The 24354-nt window shown below is 41.9% G+C and overlaps 1 protein-coding gene across 32 annotated transcripts in view; it reads left to right on the forward strand.

The window, feature by feature from the left end:
* Nucleotides 1-24354, forward strand: part of ELAVL2 (ELAV like RNA binding protein 2) — a 161975-nt gene that overhangs the window by 114834 nt on the left and 22787 nt on the right. For all 32 annotated transcript variants that reach the window (XM_080667462.1, XM_080667464.1, XM_080667453.1 and 29 more), the window contains one exon: nt 3992-4095. In XM_080667462.1, coding sequence (XP_080523588.1) covers nt 3992-4095 — 104 coding nt within the window. The remainder of the gene's footprint in view (nt 1-3991; nt 4096-24354) is intronic.

Genomic DNA, 24354 nt, shown 5'->3' on the forward strand with positions numbered 1-24354 from the left:
ATTTTAATGCATCTAGGAGAGTGTATTTAGGAATGCAGCCTTTTAGCAGCAGATAGACCCTTTCAGATTATTTTGCTTGTGCTAATAGTAATAGCAACTGGGCTGACTCATCGTTATTATAGCTAGCCATGATTGCTCCAGCGGGTCAGGTCAAAGATCCATTAAATGGATGGGCCATGTGATGGTGATGTTGATAATACCTTTGGTTAAATACACAACACCATAATGCTTCTCGTTTATTCACTTAGCAAGCTTTCGAGTGCCCATTGTGCTGGGCGTGAGAGCTCAGAGGCCAGCCTGGGGGGACAGCTAAGCAGGGACTGGCAGGACAGGCTTTTCACTTCACCCAGTGATCCAGCGCCGCAGGCACTGCTGTGCTCAGAGTGACCTCAGCCGGCCAATGAACTGTTTCTCTGAAGTGATGCATAACCTGATGATTTTAGAAGAAGGACATCCACTTATTTATTAAAAACGCATCTGTGAAAGGCACCCTTCCCTGCAGAGTCACTTCACATGTCCAGACCACAGCACCCGGCCCTCCTCAGGCTCCCAGAAGCCTCATTTGTAGCCCTTAATTATCTTTCACCATGAACACTGTGACTCTCAGCGTTGGTCACCAGGATATATAAAATCTAGTACCAGTGCTTTGTAATAGACCATTAAAATAAAAATCTTTGGGACTGGGTCTCAGACATCAGTTTGGGTTTTTTTTTGGTATTTTTTTAAAGCTTTGAGGATTATTTTATTGTGCAACCAAGATTGAGAAAGCACTGTGATTAGAAGCTGCTGAAATGCAGGTGTGAGGGTAGTGCCAGAAGCTAGGAGAAATGGATTCCTAATGCTGGTACAATTGATGATTTGATTTTGTCATAGAATAGCAGTGTGACCAGAGGACACAATGTTTGGCTTGCCTTTCTATTTCCCATCTTTCTGATTTAATGTAATTATTAATTTATTTGTGAATTTGTCTTTATTGTTGAAAGTCATACAGATATTCCGTTTTCTCCCCATGGACCCCCTCCACCCTGCAGCCCTCCAGGCTTTCACCAGAGTATTTTCTGTGTCCATGCATTACGCATGTACGCATATAAGTTGTATTAAACACCTTAGCCTATAGTAGAAATACGTACTTTATCCTCACTTTATGTTTTTCTTTCTTTCTTCCTTTTTTTTTTTTTTTTGGTCAGTCCTCACCCCAGGGTATTTTTTCCATTGATTTGTAGAGAGCATGGGAGGGAAGTGGGGGAGAGAAGGAGGGTGGGGGACATCAGTGTGAGATAGACACATCAATTGGTTGCCTCCCGCATGTGCCCCAAATGGGGCCAGGGAATTAAACCTGCAACCCAGGTATGCACCCTTGTCTGGGAATCGAACCGGATTCAGTGCATGGGCTGATACTCTCTAACCATTGAGCATACCGGCCAGGGCTCCTCCCTTTATCTTTCAGCCAGAATAATCTTCCATCACAGCAGATGTTCGCATCACTGTTGCAGCAACCTCATTGGGTAGGGATTTTCCTTCTCGTTTTAGAAATAAGGAAGTGGTGACTCAGGGAGGCGAAGTAGCTTCTCCGGAGTCACACAGCTGGTAAGTGGCACAGCCAGGATTGCAAGCCCTTGTGTCTTTCTCCAAAGCCCGTATTCTTTTCATCATAAACTGCTTCCTTGAGCAGATATTTTTATGTTCAGCCAATTTGAATCCTTCTCAGCAACAGTAGAGCTGAGGTACATTTCCTAAGAAGGCACTCACTACACATGCAGTGCACACGTAGTGTTTATCGAATTAGTATAAAACTGAGTGCTTAAAATTACAGTGGTTTCACCTGCAACGTTTAGAAAAATAGAACCGTGAGTAAAACACAGTCTCTATGATTAGTATGAGAGAAAAGGGTGAACTGAGTTAACTTTAGCTGTCCCCCCCCTTTAAAAAAACAAAACAAGAAAAAAATACAATTTGATAAGAGGGCATACATTAGCAATGATTAGGCCAAATAAGGATAGTGGTCTCCAAAGTATTATCCAAGTTTTCATGATTATTAGGTACTGTGTTTAGCCTGTCTCCATACCTTCCCCCACCTCCACCTCCATCCCCCACTCCCTCCTTTCCTCCTCTCCCCTCCCCCTCCTTGTCTGTCTTGTTTTCTGTGTAGAACCACATTAGGGTAACCAGAGTGGCTATCCGAAATTCCAGTATTCATAACCACTAAGGTATCCCTTAAAACAGGAGTGGGGAATCTTTCTCTCCCAAGGACCATTTGGGTATTTATAACATCATTCCCAGGCCATACGAAATTATCAACTTAAAAATTAGCCTGCTGTATTTGGTCAAGCATTTAATTAAGTCACCCCTAATGCCTTGGCAGGGCCAGACCAGATGATTTTGTGGGCCTTAGAGGGCTGGATGTTCCCCACCCCTGCCTTAAAAGAAAGAAAAAAAATCCCTCATCTCTTTATGAAATTGATACAAAGATGGTGTTTATTTTTAAAATAAGTTTTTATTGATTCTAGAGAGAGAGGAAGGGAGCGGGAGAGAGAGAGACACACATTGACCTTCTGGTGCACAAAATGATGCTCAGCCAAGCCACACTGGCCAGGGCCAAAGATGGTATTTAATGCAAAGCATTTGAACCTTACTAGGCATCTTCCAGGAAAACCTACATTAAGGTTGGCTTTCCTTTCCGTGGACCATACCTCTATTTATGTCGGTTTTGTAGTCCTTCTCACCTTTTCAGACCGAGAAACCTTCCCCTTGTTGAAAAATCGAGGCCTTTAGGATTGGCTTCCCTAAAGGTGCATTTCATTGATTCCAACCCCTTGTTATTTCCTGTTGTTTTAGAGTTGGGGCATGATTGAGCCAGGGGTGAGAGGGCTCATATGACAGGGAAAAGCAGCCATCAAAATACTTATTTGAGCCCTAACTGGTTTGGCTCAGTGGATAGAGCGTCGGCCTGTGGACTGAAGGGTCCTAGGTTCGATTCCGGTCAAGGGCATGTACCTGGGTTGCGGGCACATCCCCAGTGGGGGGCGTGCAGGAGGCAGCTGATCGATGTCTCTCTTTCATCGATGTTTCTAACTTTCTATCCCTCTCTCTTCCTCTCTGTAAAAAATCAATAAACTATATTTAAAAAAAATACTTATTTGAAGCAACTCTTACTCCAAACATCCTGTTTTGTTATCTTTGTGCTATTTTTTTTTCCTTCCCACATGTTCTCATGCGCTTGGGCATCCTTAGTGCAAATCTTTGTGTTCGTATTTCCCTGTATTCCTCACCTAGACCATCAAACCCCTTTTAGAAAATTTGGCTCAGTTTATCTGAAGAAGCTTTCCTCTGAAATAAATGTCTGCATACATACAGCAGTGGGCAAAAGTAGGTTTACAGTTGTGAGTACACAAAACAGAGTTGATTCTTGTATTATTTACTAATTATTTGTTTGTATTACAACTGTAAACCTTCTCTTGCCAATGCCTACACATACATAACACACACACACACACACATACATTGGATTTTTCACCATTTTAGACTGTGAAATAATTATACTTGGTAAAGGCTGTTTGTCAGGGTGCAATGTACAGAACACCGACAGGTTTTTGGGTGGTGCTTCCTGCCTTCCCATTTTATGGGTAGGAAACTGAAGCGAGAAAGTCGTGCCTGTGGAGCCCACTCCATGTAGATACAAAAGAAAAATCTGGTTTCCAAAGCTGAGTGTTGCCTTGCTGTGCGCGGCCTGTGTGCTGCAGCTCTGGGGATAGGTGTTTTTTTAAGTGGCACAACTTGCTGAGTTTTTACTGATGTTTAAACGTGCAAACGTAGTGGAAAGGAGATGAAAAAGATCCCGTCTTTCTTTCTAAAGGAATTAAAGGGGGGGACTTCTTTTTACTATGGAGAAAATATGCTGGTGTTAATGGCAAGACCATATGCTGGAATGAAAAGGGATCTCTGTCATCAGCATGTAGAACTGATGTATGCCTTTTTCCTTTCTTTTCATTAGGACAGAGCTTGGGATATGGCTTTGTGAACTACATTGACCCTAAGGATGCAGAGAAAGCGATCAACACCCTCAATGGATTGAGACTTCAAACCAAAACAATAAAAGTATGTTGATTTTTTAAAAATATCTATTTGCAGAACAGAGATTTAAAAAGATTAAGGTCTACCTGTAGTTCTTTCCTTTATTCATTTTTGTGTCCACATACATACTTCTCTGGGGGTTTAGTGGAATTTTTTGTTTTGTTACATGATGGGGAAAGTTTATTTGGGAGTACTTCATGTAATCACTCCTGTATTAACAAAGGGACAGCAGCAACTTTTTAAAACAAGTACCTTATGAAGCCTAGTGAATGAAATCTCCTTTCTTGATAGCTAATTCCCTGCCATGTAATTCGAGGAATCCTTAGGCCAGTTCTTATAGTAATGGCATACTTGTTCTGTAAAGGGCCAAGAGGCAAATATGGTAAGGTTTATGGGCCACAGCGTCTGTCACAGCTTCTCAGCTCTGCTCTTGTGGCTACTACATGAACTCATAGGTGTGTCTGTGATCCTGTAAAACTTTATTTAGGGACCCCAACAGGTAAATTTCGTGTAATGTTCGTGTGTTGCAAAATAGTCTTTTTATTTTACCGCAATCATTTAAAAATAAAACCTTTCTTCTATAGTCCATGGTCTATAGAAAGACGGTGCACACCGGCTGCAGTCCTTAGACTGGAGGTTTGGTCTTATCTAGCAGGTTCAACTTGGCTTTGAGGAGATTGAGCGCTCACATGCCACACAGGTTATTCCTCCTGTTATATTTTTCTTTTTAAGACACATGGTAAATAATTTTGTGACTATTTTTCTGTGTTGTTTTTTTTTTTCTCTCTCTCTCTCTGTGTGTGTGTGTGTGTGTGTGTGTGTGTGTGTGTATTTTTGAAGTTCTTATGTGGATTCTCTCTGATAAGAAGTTAATCCAATTGGCGGTATAGATTTTTTTCCCTTTAGAAAATAAAAGGGATGTTGCCTCTGGCAAACTCTTAGTACAGGAGCCATCGATTTTCCCTCTCCTGCTTGGTGCAGACATTGCCAATCAATCACTGCAGTCTTTCTCCCTGAGTTTGGATGTGGCTCCCAAATATTTTTCAAAATAGTGTTCCAGACAACCTCAATCAATTGACTCGAGTTGGAACCTGTTTTCCACCCTTGATTTAAGAAGTGTGCTCAGATTATAGCCTGAAGTGGTGAGGGGAAGTTAGTCAAGGCTGACTGTGGCATTCATCTTGCTTAGAGACTTGTCTAGGAGATTTCTGCTCATTTCTTCAGGCATCTGGAAAACGCAGTGTCATCTTTGTGCTTATAAGTGGCTTCTCTTAGAATTGTCAGTTAAAGTACTTCATTAGCCCTGGGTGGTTTTGTCACCTCATTCTTTATATTTATTGGCCCATAGAAAAAATGCCTCCCAGCTCCTGACTCATCCAAAGGAGAAGTACATGTGTTGGCCCCCAAATGTACTTGGATGTAAGATGTTCAATAGTTCTACATGTTTCTTGATCAAGAAAATGTCCTATGTATGAAAAGGTTCACCCTTGAGTCAGAAAATGAATTTGGTTACTATTATCAGAATTTGAGGGGGGAAATTAGATCTCTAATACAGTCTCTGCTCACCAAGATTTAAGTTTGCTTTGACCTTGGTTTTCCAGTCTGGACTGCTTTTTCTAATTGTTCTTCCTACTCTGCATACTTTTGGTTTGTATGACAGAGATGATCCTTTTAAAAGCACTATTAATTAAGCAAATGCTCTTATTAAAAAAGATATTGGATATCTGATTATCTTTGGATTGGTTTGTGTGTTCTTTATCCTGTTGCACATTTTCACGGGCCTCCAAACTTAATTTATTGCCAGGATTGCTGCTAAGTGATCATAATTTTGAAGTTCTGGGTTGTGGTTAAGAAATTGGGATAGATGGTTGGGATGGCTCATTTCAGGATATACCTTTTTCTCTGCTCCAGAAATAACCACCCTTATTTTATTCTAGTGAGTTAGTTATTTTGCTCCAAGTCAGTTCTTTGTCACATTGTCCACAAGAAAGCAGAAATGCAGGGGAAACAGGTCGCCATAGAATAGATTCCAATCGCCTGCAAGAAAACCCTTTGACAGCAGCTGCTTCCTCACTGTCCATCGCTGGCCTTCTCTGCAGGGCCCAGCTGGCCTGGGCGGAGTACATGGGAGATAGGACAGTCATGCCTTGTGGCTTTTCCTCTGTGACATCTGCTACTTCTCTTCTGATTTTCTGAAATGGGGGTGGGGGTGGTGGGTAAGCAGCAGGCGCCTTCCTTCCCCACCCCCATTCGGTTCCTTCAGAAATATCAGGTAACAGCTGGTCTCCTCAGTTTGGCCCAGATTTCTCGAGAGGCAAAGCAGACCATTTTCCAAAACTACATACATAGTACCATTTTTTGGTCTGTTTGTTCTTTCTGTGTATTTTTTTTTTCAATTAGATGTGTTTTGTGTTCTTATCCAACATCTTGAGCCAGTTCTTTTCTGGTGTTCAAAGTTACCTTTTGGAAGCTGCGTTTAAGCCCCTTTCGTTCCCTGGATACTGTTCTATAAATTACTTTCTTTTTCCTTCCTTCAGTCCACCCTGGAGGAAGGTGTCAGGATAATCTTAGAAAAACACAGTTTCCTCATGTTACTTTTCAGAATTCTCGAGTATTTCCCTGCTGTTTCACCATTTCATCTGGCTTAGCAAGGAGGGCCTAGGAAGCAAGAAGCAACAGGGAGAGCCCAGGCTTTGGCTCCTTAGGAAGGTTATGGGAAAGAAGTGAGCCGAGGTGGGGCTGCCGTTAGCTCACTGGGAAGTCAGAGAAAATGGGGCCTTGGAGACAGGTTCAGGGTGTTGCTAGCCCAGGACAAGCTGCCACTGCCCACTGCCCTCCCCTGCTTGCAAGTCTGGTGGGGACCCTTAGAGTTCAGGAGAAAGAAAATTCCCTGGAAAGGAGATTGCAGTGGGTGTGCCCCAGGGAGGGCACGGTGGCGTAACTTGGGAGCCTCCATTGATATTATGTTATTACCATCCTCCACGGTAGTCAGACGGGCTCTTCGCTTGCAAGCTGATCTTATTCCTCGCCTCTGCACCTATCTCATGTAGCTCCCACTTCCTGGCATCCCCTTTCCCACGCATTTTAGCTTAATAGTGGCCATCCCCATCTTTCGGAGCCCATCTGAAGCCTTCCCTTCAGTTGATGCCTTCCCTTCAGTTGATGCCTTGCTGGGTTGTTGCAGCCTGGATTGGGTTTCCCCTTCTTTGAAATCTGTTTACCCTTGAGAAACCACGGAATCTTTGGGGTTGAAAGCACCCATATATAATTTAGACTTAAGCATTACCCTCTGCCCCCCAATGAAAAAGTTGAGACTAGTAGTTTAGCTAAGATCAGGGAGTTAAAAGATAGAGCTGGGACTCAAATCCTTGTCTTCTGATACCTCTTTCCTGTAGAGCAGGCATGTCAAACTCAAAGGCTAACACGGGCCAAATAAACAAGGTTTAAGTTTATGTGGGCTGCAAAAAAACAAAAGCTTCAATTTTCATGGAAGCGTAGGTTTATTTCAATAGAGACATGCTGAATACAAAGGGCTGAAATAAATGAGTAATTGTTAACATAAAATAATAGAACATTTTAATAAAAATTTATCTTTTCTTGAACATTAACTTACCAGACACTGAATAACTGCACAGATTAATAAGTGTAACGCAAATAAACCTATTTTTCTTGTTCTCCGAAAGTGAAATATTTCCTACTGCGCACAACAAACAAGTCAGTCCAAGACTAATGATGTGGCAATCGGCTGCTAAAATATTTGCTGCTAGTATTAGTGGCGAGAAATGGTGTGCCTGTATGTAAGGCGCACAAGGGAAATGAATGCAACATGATTATAGTAATCAGTCATTAGCGAACATTGTAGTTATTAATAATGATGTATAACAGGATATTGTAAAAATTAAGTTATGAAATTTTTATTAAAACATCTCTTACATACCGTTATATTGGCTGGGCCGCAAAAATATTCATTGTGGGCTGCGAGTTTGACATGCTTGCTGTAGAGTGCTGCAGCAGATTAATGAACATACATGGTATATACAGGTATACACGAGTTTGTGTACTCCTTGAGTGCAGGTTTCTATTGTTTTCCAAGCCACCTAGCATGTAGAGTATGCATTTGGTAAAATGCCTGGTTATTGGAATATTGAAACAGTGCATCAAGTGATGTGAACGGTGGTTTATTTAGCAGTTTCTCTCTGGGCTTCCTAACAGCATTAGCCCAGTAGGGTTTTGTGCAGATGGATCTTGTGTTGAACAAATGACAACTATTCAGTATTTCTGCAGTGCATGAAGTGGAGCCCCTCAGGCACTTCCAAACCTGGTTGCATCAGAATCACAAGGTGAGGGAGTTAGTAATACAGGTTCCGGGAGCCACTTCAGACCGATTAGGTCAGTGTTCAGAGGTGAAACGCGGGCTCTCTTCAAGTGCTTCCCAGGTAACGCGTGAAGGCAGGTCTAAGACCTAGCACTTGAACCTCCAAAACATACCCTTTTTTGAATAGATTTCCTAAATATTCAATAATTTTGCATGCAAAGTTCAGTCTGTCTTTAGCTTTTACCTTTGTAATCCTCTTGTAGATAATTCTTTTAACCGCAGTATTGCCCATGCTTTCTCTTGAGCATGCTGAATGATAGCTTAGCATTCAGAGCAGAAAGTAGTCCATACTGTTTCCACTTTTTAAAAAGTGAGGCTTAGAAATGAGAAAACCTTAATTATCCATCTAATTTAGAAAGGTATTCATTTTAAGTAATAGCATTCATAAGTTAAAGTCTCAAGATGGTTATTTCCTTCTCCTAAGATCACTTCTTTCTCAGGTTGGGATGATGTCCCAGCAGTTTACCTTGCTGGTGACATGACACCATCTCTGAATTGTCTGGGAGGCAGGCAAGACAAGTAAAGCCTGTCCCTGACATTGAGATGGTAACTGACATGTAATATTACAATATTTTTAACTTCTGCTATTAGAGAGGGCAGTGAAAAGGTAGCACATGTACAAATCAGATGTGCAGGGGGCAAGAAAAATCTTAGGGCCATGTTAAATATCGTATGCTGGGGTTGGGTGAGGGGCCAGGGTTCTCCTCTGAGTCCTCTGTCCCCTGTAGGAACCCGTCATTTTGTGGACTATTCTGGCACCAGTGGTTGTGACTGCTTTGTTCAGTCTTTGTGTGATTTCTCTACTCATTTTGGTTTTAAAGGGGGTTAAGGACAGCATTGATAAAATCTAAAGACTCGTGAAACATTTATGGCTTAAAGCCAATACTTTTAACCTTTTGCCTGGGTTCATAGTATCAATGTAAATGCATGATTAAAGTCATGCATTTCTAAAAACACTTAAGAGGCTTTTTCTCCATCAAGTACTGTGACTCGGTGATGATCACGCACACAGTGAAGTGGATGCCTGGACTCTGAGGCTTCTCTCCTGATTCCTCCCTCTTCTGCTACAGGCCTAGAAGTGTAATTATTCCTGAAATGAGCTTATTTTATCTGGAAAATAGCCGTGATCTCAAGGAATAGAACTTTTCATTATTATTGATAGCTACTACCTCCAGTAATCCATCTATTCCCTACCCCCAAAGAAAAAAATCCTGTCTGAAAGTACTCCCAGAATAGGAAAAGTACCTCAGTTTGGTTTTAATTAAATGAGTCTTTTTCTTAATCATTCAGACATAGACCAGGCTAAATTTTACCTTTGCTTAAAAATTAATTGATACTCTTGAGATTATCACATTAAGTGAAGTAAGTCAGATAGGAAAGGAGAAAATTGTATGATTCTACTCATATGTGGAATATGGAACAGAAAGTAACAAACTAATAAAATGAACAGAAACAAACTCATAGATACAGACAACAGAAGGGTGATTACCAGCGTGGGAAGAAGGTGGTGGGAGGGCCAAGTGAGTAAAGGGGTCAAATATATAGTAACAGAAGGAAACTAGACTTCAGGTGGTGAGCACCCAATAGAGTGCACAGATACCCCATTATAATCTTGTCCACCTGAATATTATAGAATATTATTAACCAGTGTTACCCCAATAAATGTAATAAAAATTGGTGTACAATAATGTGAAATTTCTTAAAAAGAATTAAACCACTATTTAAGCACATAAGGAGAAATTCTGTTGTAAGAAATTTGGGATATTAATTACAAATAATAATATCTATTCCTTAATGTGTTTGGTTTATTAGAGAGTAAAGAAAGCTAATAAACATTTATTCTAAGCTACTGTATTGCTTTTATTTATTTTTTTGTTAAATTTATACTTTTTCCTAATTAGTCTCTCCTTTTCTCAGTTAGTAAATGTCATATTCACAGACTTTTTTTTTTTTCTTTTGTCTTTCGCTTGGACTTTATCTTTAATATGGGAGGAATATAGAACTACTGTTTTGAAATCTTCCCCTCCTGGACAGTGCTAACATAATGTAACTGGTTCTGTGATCTTGGACAAAATCTTGGTCTTTTAAAGTTTCCATTTACATCTATAAAATGAATGAGTTTGTTTATCGTTTAAAATAGTTCTTACCTCTTCTTTTAAAAGTTTTCATGGTCTGCCAAAGTGCATATTAAGTAACTATTTTTGATGAGCTCTTGCTTATCATATAGAGTGACTTAGTGATGAAATACAGCACTGAGGACATAATTTTAACTGTTTCCTTCCATTGTTGACAGCAGCCACAGTAAAATGAGTGCTGGAAAACACTTTTCTAGCTCCACCTTCTTTTTGGTACAGGCTCATCAGGGATAGGGTTGGTATTTACTTATTGGTAACTAGCCTGTAGATGCTGCCTAATTCGACTGCCCACTGTGGAGAAGGAAAGGAAGGGCATGACGGGGAATGCAAGTGAGGCCAGACTCCGACCTTGCCACCTGGTAGATGCTCTGCCAAATTCCTGCAGCACTCACTATTCTGGGGCGTTTGCTATAAATGGGCTTATAAAGTAGCACTGATGCCGAGAGTTCATGCTTTTCTAGGGAAGTTTGAAAACAGATGTTAAGGAAACCACATGTGCTAGAGCAGAGAGCAAGGATTGGGGAGTAAGGTGGCCATGAGCCACAGAGCAGATAGGGATCATAGAAGGTAGGAGTACCATGCCCAGGAGTCATAGTTTTGTATGGTAGGTGAGAGAGAACCACCAGAGTTCGAGCAGAGCAGTGATGGTATTGGACTTGAGTATTTATTAGGAGGGGAAGGTCTGCTTTGGATTTGAGTTCCCTATCTCTTGGAGCATCTCAAGCCACCCTTGTGTTCCTTTGGCTTATGTAGTTGATGTGATTTTCCGTGAAGGTACAAAGACTTGTTGAAAAAGTGTGGGCTTTGCATGCTTATAAGGCATCTCCTATAAAGTACCCCTTATTTCAAAACTGGCATGTATAGGTCATTAATGACCCTTTTACCTTGACCAGAGCTGGAAAATTTGGAAGTAATAGTCTGAAGGATAGGCCTTAAATTAACGACAGCTTTTGAAATGGTAGCCTAAATTGTTTAGCTGGTCAGAGTTCTGTTTGTGGAGGGACAAAAAAGGGATAAAAGGTACATATCGGGAGTGGAGGCAAAAGTAGAAACTGAGTAAGCAATTTATTTGCCTTTTTAAAAATACAGACTGAGGGCATATTTTTCTAACTTAGTTTTAGCCCAGGGTCTGGAACTTTCTAGAGCCAAGTGCCAGGTTTTAACAGTATATACCTACATCTGATTATCAGAAACTCTTCAGTGCATTTAAACAAATTCTTACCGGTTTTGAGTCCAGTTTACACAGTCCTGTTTGAAATGAGGAATAACAGGTAGTTGAGTGTGCTATCTGTGTAATGCCCAGCATGTGTCTGTAGGCTGCTCCATTGTCAGCTGTAATTTTTTTACACACTTCCTTTTTATTTATATTTATTTAGAAAGGAAATGTTATTTTTTAATCCATGAAAAGTAATTTTAATTCTTTATTGTTGAAAGTATTACATATGCCCTCCTTCCTCCCCCCCCAATGACCTCTTCTAACCCGTCCCCGTCCCCCACCCCAGGCCTTCACCACACTATTGTCTGTGTCCATGGCTTATGCATATATGCATACAAGTTCATTGGTTGATCTCTTCTGTGATTTTTTTAAAACACAATAGCCGCTGAGGTTGTTACTTGTACAGGGTGATCTAGAGCAGCCGTCACCAACCCCGGTGGTCCGTGAGGTCTGAAAGGTGGCGACCGCTGATCTAGAGAGTGTGGGTGGGTGGCCTCGCAGGTCCACAACGTGGTGGTGTTGACGTCAGGCCTGTTGTCTTACTCCTGCTCCTTCCATGCTCTCACCAAAGTAGGAATTAGACATTTGAAATTTCCCAGAGGGCAGTGACTGGGCATTCCCTGAGTGGCTCTTCTGTAGATATTTTCCCACAGTTGTTGGGGCAGAGCCTGCGCCCCTACAGAGAGAAGGCTGAGGTGGAGGGTTCCCCTCCAAGCCTGTTTCCTGCCCATGCCTGCTGGGAAGCCATGGAGGGTGGTGGTGGAGAGGGTCTCTGCCGTTGACTGAATCATCTTCTTTTCAGGAGGGGGTTTATAGATCCTTTTCTTACCTGAGCATGCCTTCGCCATTCCTGCCTGTTTCATAAAAGTGCTTCAGCAGAGACATTTCTGCCAGCGCTGTTACCGCCTGTCTGCTTGGTTTTCCTCTTGCCCTTTAAGGGTAGGACAGGCTAGGGCTTGCCTTTCATTTATGGCCCAGGAGTAGTCAGTTTGGTGGCTGTAGTCTGTCTTACCACGCTAGTTTGAGAGGTTAAGTAGGCGTGCTAACTTCTGAAGAAGGGTCCCTTAATTCATTGTTGCACCTGCTTTTTGTAGTGTTTTCTTAGGGCTTTTAACCTTTTACTTGTCTGGATTCAAAAACAACCATCTCTTGTAGATAGGCAAATACTCCCTTTGATCAGTGAAATGAAGCTCAAGTTAAGAGACTTGTTCAAAAAAACAATATGGCTAACAGTACTTGTTACTGCGACCAGAATATAATGATGGCTGATACCTGTAGCTTTTATTGTTAGTTTCCATCTCACATTATTGATATTCAAGTGTTTTCCTTAGAACCAGGTTGTAGATTCCGCTGTAAACAAAGTGGATGTTTTCTTGGGGACCTGAATTTGGGGCATTTAGTGTCCCGAGATTTTCCGAATCAGATCTCTGTAGGTGCGAGGATGTGGGGCTGTGCCTAGTGGCGGGAAACCGCTGCTGTCTTCCAGGCTGAGCACTCAGACAGCCAGACCTCCAGTTTGAGAAGAAAACATATTTGGGGTTCATATTAAGCAGCTCGGTGAGTTAACATCGATTTCAATATTTCACTGGTATTGGACAGTAAAGGAGTTATTAGAGTGACTTTCTGAATCTCTGTTTTATAGGATGCTACCCATTCTTTAACCATTTTTTTTCTGGTAGGTTCTTGCAGGTCATAGATGCTAGTTTAAAAAATGCAGCAAAGTGTGTCTGTCTCTAATTAGTGTGGTCTCTGTAAAAAAGCACCTGTGTCCATTTTCTCTTACCCTCCCGCCCCTGCCAGATTTTCCAGTCATCACCTTGAGCATGAGCTCTCAGCCCCAAGTGCTGCAGCAGAATTATTTGTGGAGTTTTTACTTCGGGAAGTTTCTGGACACACTGTTTATGGGCAAGCGAGAGAGGGGGCTTTACATTTTTTTAAAACAATGCAGGAATCTTCTACTGGTCTGGGCACCCTCCCGACCCCTCCTGTGAAGAATCCTTTGAATCCTCAGGACTTGGAGTCGCAAGTCCTGGATTTGAGCTCTGCTTTTGTTCTGTCAGTGTAGTTTTCTCATTTATGAAATGAGGGCAGTGGTACCAGGCTACACAGTTATTGTGAAACATTTTGCTAGACATCTGGAGGTAGGAAGTACTTGTGCTGACCTCTTACTTTCAGAGAGAGAAGACAGAGATTATTGCGTGGTTTTCCCATCTTCCTTTTCCATAGTAAGTCGTATTTTATTTTTATTATTATTATTTTTTTAATTTAATAAATCTTTATTGTTCAGATTATTACAATTGTTCCTCTTTTCCCCCCATAGCTCCCCTCCACCCAGTTCCCACCCCACCCTCTGCCCTTACCAACCCCTCACTGTCTTCATCCATAGGTGTACAATTTTTGTCCAGTCTCTTCCCGCACCCCCCACACTCCTTTCCCCCCGAGAATTGTCAGTCCACTCCCTTTCTATGCCCCTGATTCTTTTATATTCACCAGTTTATTCTGTTCATCAGATTTTTTTATTCACTTGATTTTTAGATTCACTTGTTGATAGATATGTATTTGTTGTTCATAATTTTTATCTTTACCTTTTTCTTCTTCTTCCTCTTCTTAAAGAATACCTTTCAGCATTTCATATAATACTGGTTTGGCGGTGATGAACTCCTTTAGCTTCTTCTTATCTGTGAAGCTCTTTATCTGACCTTCAATTCTGAATAATAGCTTTGCTGGGTAGAGTAATCTTGGTTGCAGGTTCTTGCTATTCATCACTTTGAATATTTCTTGCCATTCCCATCTGGCCTGCATAGTTTCTGTTGAGAAATCAGCTGACAATCGTATGGATGCTTCCTTGTAGGTAATTAACTGTTTTTCTCTTGCTGCTTTTAATGTTCTCTCTTTGTCTTTTGCTCTTGGCATTTTAATTATGATGTGTCTTGGTGTGGTCCTCTTTGGATTCCTTTTGTTTGGGGTTCTGTGCACTTCCTGGACTTGTAAGTCTATTTCTTTCACCAGGTGGGGGAAGTTTTTGGTCATTATTTCTTCAAATAGGTTTTTAGTATCTTGCTCTCTCTCTTCTTCTGGCACCCCCATAATTTGAATGTTGGTACGCTTGAGGTTGTCCCAGAGGCTCCTTACACTATCTTCAAGTTTTTGGATTCTTTTTGCTTTTTCGGTTGAGTGTTTTTTGCTTCTTTGTATTTCAAATCTTTGACTTGATTCTTGTGGTCTTCTAGTCTGCTGTTAGGTCTCTGTATAATTTTTATTTCAGTCAGTGTATGTTTAATTTCTAGTTGGTCCTTTTTTATATCCTCATGGGTCTCGCTAAATTTATCGGCTTTTTCTAGGAAATTCTTGAAAAACCTTGTAACCATGGTTTTGAACTCTATATCCAGTCGTTTGCTTTCCTCCACTTCTTTCACTTGTGATCTGTTTCTTTGTCTCCACATTTTTGCTGCTTCCCTGAGTTGGTAGAGTTGCTTTGTGTGGTACGTGTCCTATAGGGCCCAGTAGCTCAGCCTCCCCCAGTTGCCTGAGGTGGACACTTTTGGTGCACCCCTTTGTGAACTGTGTGCACAGCCTTGTTGTAGTTAAGTCTTGATTGTTGTTGGTATCATTGGGAGGAATTGGCCTCCATGCCAATTGGCTGTGAGGATCAGCTGTGTCTACGCCAGGAGAACTTCTGTGCTGGAGACACCCTTATGAGACAAGACTTGCAAAATTGCATAAGCCTCTGTGCTCAGCTTGGATGGGGCAGAGTCTCAGAGTGGAGCAGACAGCCTTGGCTTCCCGTCAGCCCTGCCCTATGAGGCCCCTGGGTCTCAGTGTCCCTTGGCAATCGCTGCAGGCACCTCTGAGAGAAAGCCGCCCTCGAGTTTTGCCTGCTGCCAGACAGTTTTTCCCCGAATGAGACTGGGTTCCCAGAAACTCACCTGGAACTGGAGTTCAGCGCAGTCGGGAGCTTTCGTCTCCCTCCCGCTTTAGAAAGCCAGCGCGTACTCAGCCGCCTGTGCACTCAGCAGTCAGTCCTCTCTGCTCATGCGCACCTCTGGACCTCTGCCTTCGCAGCTCTCCTGAGTCTCAGTGTACTTTCTCTTTTCCTGACAGTCCAGATTCCCCCCGAATGAGTCTGGATTCCCAGAGTCTCGCCCGGGACTGGAGTTCAGTGCAGTCGGGAGCTTCCGTCTCCCTCCCGCTTGGGAAAGCCAGCCACGCACACAGCGCCTGTCCTCTCCACGCATGCGCGCGTCTCCGTACCTCACCCTTTTGCAGCTCCTCTGAGTCTCAATGTGCTTTCCTCTTTCCTTCTAGTTGTAGAATTTCCCCTCAGCCAGCTTTCCTGTGGTTCTGGATGATGTCCGTTTTGTCTTTTAGTTGTAGTTTTGATATTGTTGTGTGAGGCAGCAGTTTAGGTGTTTACCTATGCCGCTATCTTGGTTTCTCTCAGTAAGTCATATTTTAGAAACCTTGTTGGGGAGGAATGAAAAACTACTTTTACTCTGAAGAAAGTCACACTATTTAGTTGGATATTTTAAAAATTACAGTAGTTATGTGGTGTTACAGAGAGATGGATTTTGAAAAAATCAATACATCGTGGTAATGCGATCTGTTTTGTGGTCATTAGTGGAAGGTTACCTTCTCCCACAGGAATGAGAAGTTCAATCCTTCCTGCTTAGGTTCCCAGGGTTGCTAATGAGTCTTGAAGCGACCTTCAGGTGAGCAGCAGGGAGGGCAAGGAAAAGCAGAGCACCTGCCTGGTCCTGGAAACAGACAATTCAGAAAAAGCTTCAGTTTCCACAAATTTTGTTATAAATGACTCTAGGAACCCAAAGGTTGCCACTTGCTTTACCCAGACGACCCTGTTCTTATGCCTAGAAAGCTCTGACCTCAAAATCAATCAAGCACAGCAGCCCTTTGCAGAGATTGGACAAGCTGATGGGCTGCCTAATCCAGCTGAGCCACACCCAACCAGTCTGTTTTCTGGAAATACCTTTGGATTGATTTTTATGGGCTTTGTTTTACTTTTACATTTCTGTATTTGTGGGTAATTTATGTTCATATGTACTTTACTTTCAAGATACCTGGGAAATTGCCTTATTCAGAAACCAGGAACTTAACATTGGTGGGTGGTGAGGAGGAGAGTTCTCCAGGGAACCCGGATTCACCCCAGAGTTTGAGGATTACCTATATTAAGTTCCTCTACATAAGGGACTGCCAAAACATGAGTGTTCCTGAGGATCACTGAAGTAGGGCAGTTGATAAAGTTCAAGTTTCTGGACCCCAATCAACAATAGTTGTATCTGTTTATCTGCAGAATGAGGCCAAGGGAGTTTTATTTTGATGCCACCACAGGTGAGTCTTACCAGGTGGTGGTCTGATGGGAGAACCATAGTGGACCTTAATGATTTGTGCTTGCATAGGTCTGGGTTTCAAAAGAAATCTGTATGTAAATAAGATGTTTGCTTGTGGATTCTATCATAAACTATCTGGGTTATTTAGGATTAACATATACTTTTAATAAATATAATACTGGAATTACTTTAAAAATATACACTTATTTTCTCTCTCTCTCTCTCTCTCTCTCTCTCTCTCTCTCTCTCTCTCTCTCTCCTCTCTCATCACACACACACACACACACACACACAATTTGCTCATTTTCGGAGCATTTGAATGACGTTAAATACTTTCAGCATTACAAGTACATAAACATCATTTAGTATTTGATTCTGACATTGGGGAATTACAGTATAGTTCTTCTGGCACCCATTTATTTAAAATGTGTGTTTTGTAGTATAAAGATGGGGAGTTGAGTTATATGATCCAGGGTGGTTGTGAATCCTTAGATCATGGAAGTTGCTTTTACAATGCAATTAAAATTTGACTCATTTATAGGCTCCTAACTGCACTCTTCTCCCAGTCCTCCCCATTTGAACTTTCTAGTCAGGTTTGAACAAATCAGAATTTGCTCTATTATCATAAGACCATCCCTGCAGAACATATTATAAGTATTTAAAGGGAAAAATTAGTGTATGCTGCCTTAATTTATAAACCTTTTGACTTATAAGCTGAATTTAGTCCCAGATTTATATGAAAGCCGTGTATAGTATTGCCAGGTGGCTTAGCATGCCTCTGTTCTGCTCAGATTTGCAAAAATGGGTTAATAAGTCATCGTCACCAACTTGCAGGATTTTCTTGGTTCTTCTTCATTAACCAGTGTCTTGGGGGAATTGTGAAATATGCATTGTCTGCAAACTACTCTGGCGCACAAAGTCAAATGAACTGTGAAGGTGAGGGCTGAAAACACCCCCTCTCACCTCTGTGCTTTGTTCTCTGAGTTTTAAAGAACATTGATTTACCAAGTGGCAACGGGTCTTCTCTTTGGCTGTTTAATTACAGCCAGTGAATGTTATTGATGCTGTCACTCAGCAACCCAGGGAAAGGACATGGTGCCTGACCATTTGGCGCTCCCAGCAGTGCAATTAAATATACCGCAGGACCGCCTTCTGAAGGTAAAGCGAGGTGCTCCCACATGCCTGGAGCAGGGGAGCAGCCAAGGTACTGCCTCTTTAAGTTTCTGGAGGAGTTCTATGAATGACAATGAGTGAATGATACCATCTCCTGATTATGTCCAGTGAAGGTTGTTGGTAAGCGCTTTCCTTAAAAACACTCGTTTTTGTAAAATTGTGACAACTGCCATATAGAAGGCTTTAGGAATACACTAATTACTTTATGTTAAAACTGTTTGGGGGAATATACAGCTCAGGTGTCTAAGAGGTATTTGGAGGATGAGGGATTGTCTCAAATGAGACTATTAGTCCTGCAAATCAGTTCATTTAGAAAAGTGTTCCCTGTGATTATCCTCTAATGTCTAATCATGTTGAGAGAAAAATATCTTGGAGGTTTGAAGTTACAAACGTTTAGTAATGTTGTAGGGGCCAGTAATGTACTAGTAATATTTCAGGGGCTATTCCTTTTAAATTATCTATTGAATAAACTTTTTATAGTTTTATAACTTATGCCATATTTATAAAATATGTATAGGTAAAACGTTCTTTGGCTCTGGGAAGGCTTGTGATAACATTTTCATTATCCTTTTTTCTATTTTTTTATCATATAATATACATTTCTTTTCATACATTACACACACATATATACATCTCATATCTCTCACAAATTTTCATGCAGGCCTATTTGAGAGATGGGACATGCCATCGACAATCCAAAGTATTTCCTGTAACTGCCCTGTTTTTTTAAAAAATATTTTTAATTGATTTCAGAGAGGAAGGGGAAAGGAGAGAGAGATAGAAACATCAATGATGAGAGAGAATCATTGATTGGCTGCCTCCTGCACGGCCCCCACTGGGGATCGAGCCTGCAACCCAGGCATGTGCCCTGACCAGGAATCAAACTGTGACCTCCTGGTTCATAGGTCGACACTCAACCACTGAGCCACTGTGGCCAGGCTGCCCTGTTTCTTTTTAATGGTATATGGTTTATACCAGTCAGGCTTACTAAGGACAGGCTACCCTTGAAAGAAAGTGAGTTGGTTTCCTAAAATTTTTTTGTGCTTGTGTGTGTGTACACATACACATATGCACACACTAGATACTTGACAGTTGGGTCAAAACTCTAAGTCTTGGTTATAACAGTTTACTTGTGATGCCAGCATACCCCAGAGATGTGGGTTTGAGTCCAGACTACCACAAAATAATTGGTAGTAATCTTTTTGCTAGTGGAGGGTCTTGCCTTCAATTTGTAAAAAAAAACACAACATCTGTGAAGCACACTAAAACCTGAAGTCTGCCTGTTGTACAAGCAGGAGGTCTGCCTGTTGTACAAGCAGGAGGTCTGCCCGTTGTACAAGCAGGAGGTCTGCCCATTGTACAAGCAGGAGGTCTGCCTGTTGTACAAGCAGGAGGTCTACTTGTTGTACAAGCAGGAGGTCTGCCCATTGTACAAGCAGGAGGTCTACCTGTTGTACAAGCAGGAGGTCTACCTGTTGTACAAGCAGGAGGTCTGCCCGTTGTACAAGCAGGAGGTCTACCCGTTGTACAAGCAGGAGGTCTGCCCGTTGTACAAGCAGGAGGTCTGCCCGTTGTACAAGCAGGAGGTCTACCTGTTGTACAAGCAGGAGGTCTGCCCGTTGTACAAGCAGGAGGTCTACCCGTTGTACAAGCAGGAGGTCTGCCCATTGTACAAGCAGGAGGTCTGCCTGTTGTACAAGCAGGAGGTCTACTTGTTGTACAAGCAGGAGGTCTGCCCATTGTACAAGCAGGAGGTCTGCCTGTTGTACAAGCAGGAGGTCTGCCTGTTGTACAAGCAGGAGGTCTGCCTGTTGTACAAGCAGGAGGTCTACTTGTTGTACAAGCAGGAGGTCTGCCCATTGTACAAGCAGGAGGTCTACCTGTTGTACAAGCAGGAGGTCTGCCTGTTGTACAAGCAGGAGGTCTGCCCGTTGTACAAGCAGGAGGTCTGCCCATTGTGCAAGCAGGAGGTCTGCCCATTGTGCAAGCAGGAGGTCTGCCTGTTGTACAAGCAGGAGGTCTGCCCGTTGTACAAGCAGGAGGTCTGCCCGTTATACAAGCAGAAGGTCTGCCTGTTGTACAAGCACGAGGTCTGCCTGTTGTGCAAGCAGGAGGTCTGCCTGTTGTACAAGCACGAGGTCTGCCTGTTGTACAAGCACGAGGTCTGCCTGTATAAGCATGAGGTCTGCCTGTGTACTAGTAAGAATGAGGTCTGCCTGTACAAGTATGAGGTCTGCTTGTATAAGCATGGGTTGAAGACTGTTTAACATTTACAACAGGTGTTTAGAGGGGGATTATACAAATAAAACGTCCTTTGTTTTAAGAGAAAGATTGTTAGAGGTTTTCCTTTGAAAGTTTGAATACTATTTTACTTATACATTAAATGTTTAGTGAAATTCATTATCATCTTCAAGAGTCCCATCCCAGCCCTAGTCCGTTTGGCTCAGTGGATAGAGCATCAGCCTGAGGACTGAAAGGTCCCGGGTTCGATTCTGGTCAAGGGCACATGCCTGGGTTGCAGGCTCAATCCCCAGTAGGGGACATGCAGGAGGCAGCCGATCAATGATTCTCTCTCATCATTGATGTTTCTATCGCTCTCTCCCTCTCCCTTCCTCTCTGAAATCAATAAAAATATATTAAAATAAAGAGTCCCATCCCATTAGGGCCTTATTATATTAGAGGCAGTCCTCAGGTTATGTTGGAGATGTGTACCTACGGCGCAACGTAATGCGATTCTCACCGTAAGTCGGAACCCACCTACATAAGCACCTACGTCACTCACATGGAGCACATGCACAGCAGTAATGAAGTGACACAGTAAGAAAAGTTTAAAAGAAAGATAATTCCTGACCTTTACTTGTGGTAAATAAATAATAATAAACATAAAGCACATATGTACATATGTCAAAATATGGAACTTTTTTTTTAAATAAATAAATGGGAGATGGCAACGTAACCACGAAATGACGTACATCGAGTCCAACGTAACCTGAGGACTGCCTGTATATGGAACCATAACAAGAGCAATGGTTAGTCGCTAAGTTTTCGGGGAATGTCATGTGCTCTAAAAGTTATTAATGTTCATCCCCTTCTCTCCCCCTCTCTCCAAATTAAGGACAAAAAAATTAAAGATAATGTTCAAAACATTTAATTGCAAATTGTTTTCTAAGTCTGTACAATCATGGTTATACCATCTTGGGTGGGGGATATCTGTGAGTAATTAAGTAAGTACTTGATTCATCAAGCATTTTAAGTGCCTAGGATGCACCAGGCAGCGGTGCTAAAATATGACAAGATGTGGCCTGTTCCTTGATGTCATTGTGCAGCAGGGGGCACAGTCCTGACTCATGTGGCCATCATCTGAATGTGTAAGTGAATGAGAGCGCAGTGGATGGATAAGTCACAGAGGAAGAAGAAAGGTAACACATGAAGGAATGTCTCATCCAAAGGCGCAGACAGGCCTTTAAGTAACATGTTCTTTTTGGAAAAAACTTCCACCTGAAAACGATAAAGTGTGCTTATTTTACCAAGTAATAACCTACTACCAAAAAATGGTTGGTAGCAAAATTTGATTAAAACTGGCCCCATGTTTTACATGTATACTTCTTAAGTGGCGGCCTAATTTATAAGAGCTACAGGGATGAATTTTGGGCAGATGAATTCATTTGTTTGTGGGCACATCTGCCTCGTTCTGCAAAGATCCCTGGTGACCTGCGAGTCTCGGTATTTACAAATGGCAACACAGTGGACATTTTTATGGAGTATTTAGTGTCCACACAGAGAAAGGATCATTATATTTTCATTACTGTGTGTGTAAGTCGGTCAAAGAAGACTTGGATAGCTGAATGAACTTTGTAGCCAAGCAGTTTTTCTTCTAGCTATAGGACAAAAGAAGACTTATTGCAGATGGTATTTAAATTAGCTTTTTATTGCCACACTGGTTTTGACTATTCTCCTCACCTGGCTTCTGATGGCAAACCTGTGTGCATATTGTACAGGTATATGACATGCACATTTCTGTAGACTGTCACTGCCTTACTCAGAAAAGCTTCACCTGACATTGAAGAGCTCCAGAATCTGCCCCAACTCTCCCTATTCAGTGTGCTTTCATTGTCCTACAGAATTTTTATCTCAGCTGGGCTCTTCATCCTTAAATATGCAGAATCTGAGTCTTCCCTCGGCCTATACCATTGTCATTGTTTACCAAGTTTTATTTGGCGCTTAAAAGGACTTAGTTTTCACTGCACATGACTTTTCTCTCCTGATTGTGGTTTGCTCTCTGAGGGCAGGCATCTTTGTCTTCAGAGCACCTCACAGAAAACTTAGGCTCCTAGTAATAAATCCTGAATGAGGAAATTCCTCTGTATTGTTTATAAGAAATAGTAGAGACCTGCTCTGAATTCTCAAAGAGAGAAATATTCACAATTTCAGTGAAATTAAAAGTGCACCTCTCACTTCTTGGTAGGCATTACTACTCATTGAAGATACAGTCAAATGAAGGATGTGTGAAGGACTTGCCTGCTCTTTTTTCCTTTTTTCTGCAATAAATGAAGATTTAACTATTGTTATCCCTTTATGGAAGATTTTCTATGTAATGTCTTCTGCCCTTGTCTTTGTCTATCAGTCTCTCTCTCTCTCATATATTTTCTCTCTGTCAAACCGTAGATGAAGGAGTTTGTGAAAGCCCCTAGGATGTGTACCCACCGACATTGGCTTGTTGAAAACCGTTTTCCTCATACATTGCTAACCAGTACTAGTTGGCTTTTATTCTTTATTTTAATCCTTCCATGAGGATATGTTTTTGGTGACTTTTAGAAAGAGAGGAAAGGAGAGAGAGAGAGAGACAGACAGACAGATATCAATGTGAGAATCATCGATTGGTCACTTCCTGTACGTGCCCTGACCAGGAATCAAACCCACAACCTTTTGGTGTATGGGATGATGCTCCAACCGAGCCACCAGGCCATGGTGGTTTTTCTTAAATAGCTCCACTCTACTTTCACCAGGTAGTGTGTTGAAAGGACCCTTAAGAAGCTGTTACTGGAGAACGGCTTTCGAAGAAGTGGATGAGTATGTCTGTTTTTCTCCCAGTATAAGCCAATTTAACTTTTGTATTGTTTCCAAGAGGCATAAAAAGCCAGGTTGTTTGGGCAAGTACCGCACCTTCTAATCATCTTGCCTGAGAGGTACTTCAGAAGTAGCCCCTGCAGGATGCCCTGGAAAATATTTACTCGGCAGGTATTGGAGTGCCTACGTGGGGTATGTGAGACATATATATAAGAGTTAGTTACAACCCTGTAGGAGCTCAACGCCTGATATTATAACAGCATTGCTACCCCGGGAGGAGGCACTGAGGCAGCCTGCTGTCTGGCCGCGTAGAAGCCCGAACACCTGGGATACTGAGTCCTGAGCCTTCCTTTCTTCCTCCGGTCTCTTATGTTCTCAGAGGGTATTTAATGGAAGTGTCTGGAGTGAGTGCTACCTACTAGTGTAGCCTTCTTAGTGTTGGTTTATTCTCTGTGCAGTCATGTTGCTTTAGGCACTGATCGCAGAGCCTTGTAGCCCATTCCACATGCAGAAACATACGTGTAGCCCTAGCCTGAAATCAGGCGCAGCTTGAAATCCCTTCATTGTTTCTACCACTGTCTCCCCAAGCAGTATCCTCTGTGTTTCATCCTGCACCTCTTGAGGATCTAGCAGATCTCTACAAGAGAGAAGGAGGGAGTGGGAGGGTTTTGATTAGAGAAATAAAATTAAGTTGGCCTTTTGTACCAGCCTCATGCTTCATCCAGGCTTCAGGCTCTCACACACTCCCATCTGCCATTGCCTTACAAAATACAAGCAATATTTTATAATATCATAATTATAAGTCATAATTACAAATTTGTATTACAAGTTGTATTGTAATGTAATAATTAATATACATTCATTTTTTTAACTCCATGGATTTGGAAAACACCTTAGTTATTTCATCTTTGAACTGCTTTTCTGTTAAAGTGATGCCTCTTCCTTGTGTCAAGTTCTCCCTCTCTGTGAGAC

The sequence above is a fragment of the Plecotus auritus genome (assembly GCF_963455305.1).
Source record: "Plecotus auritus genome assembly, chromosome: 5".
Taxonomy (NCBI): Eukaryota; Metazoa; Chordata; class Mammalia; order Chiroptera; family Vespertilionidae; genus Plecotus; species Plecotus auritus.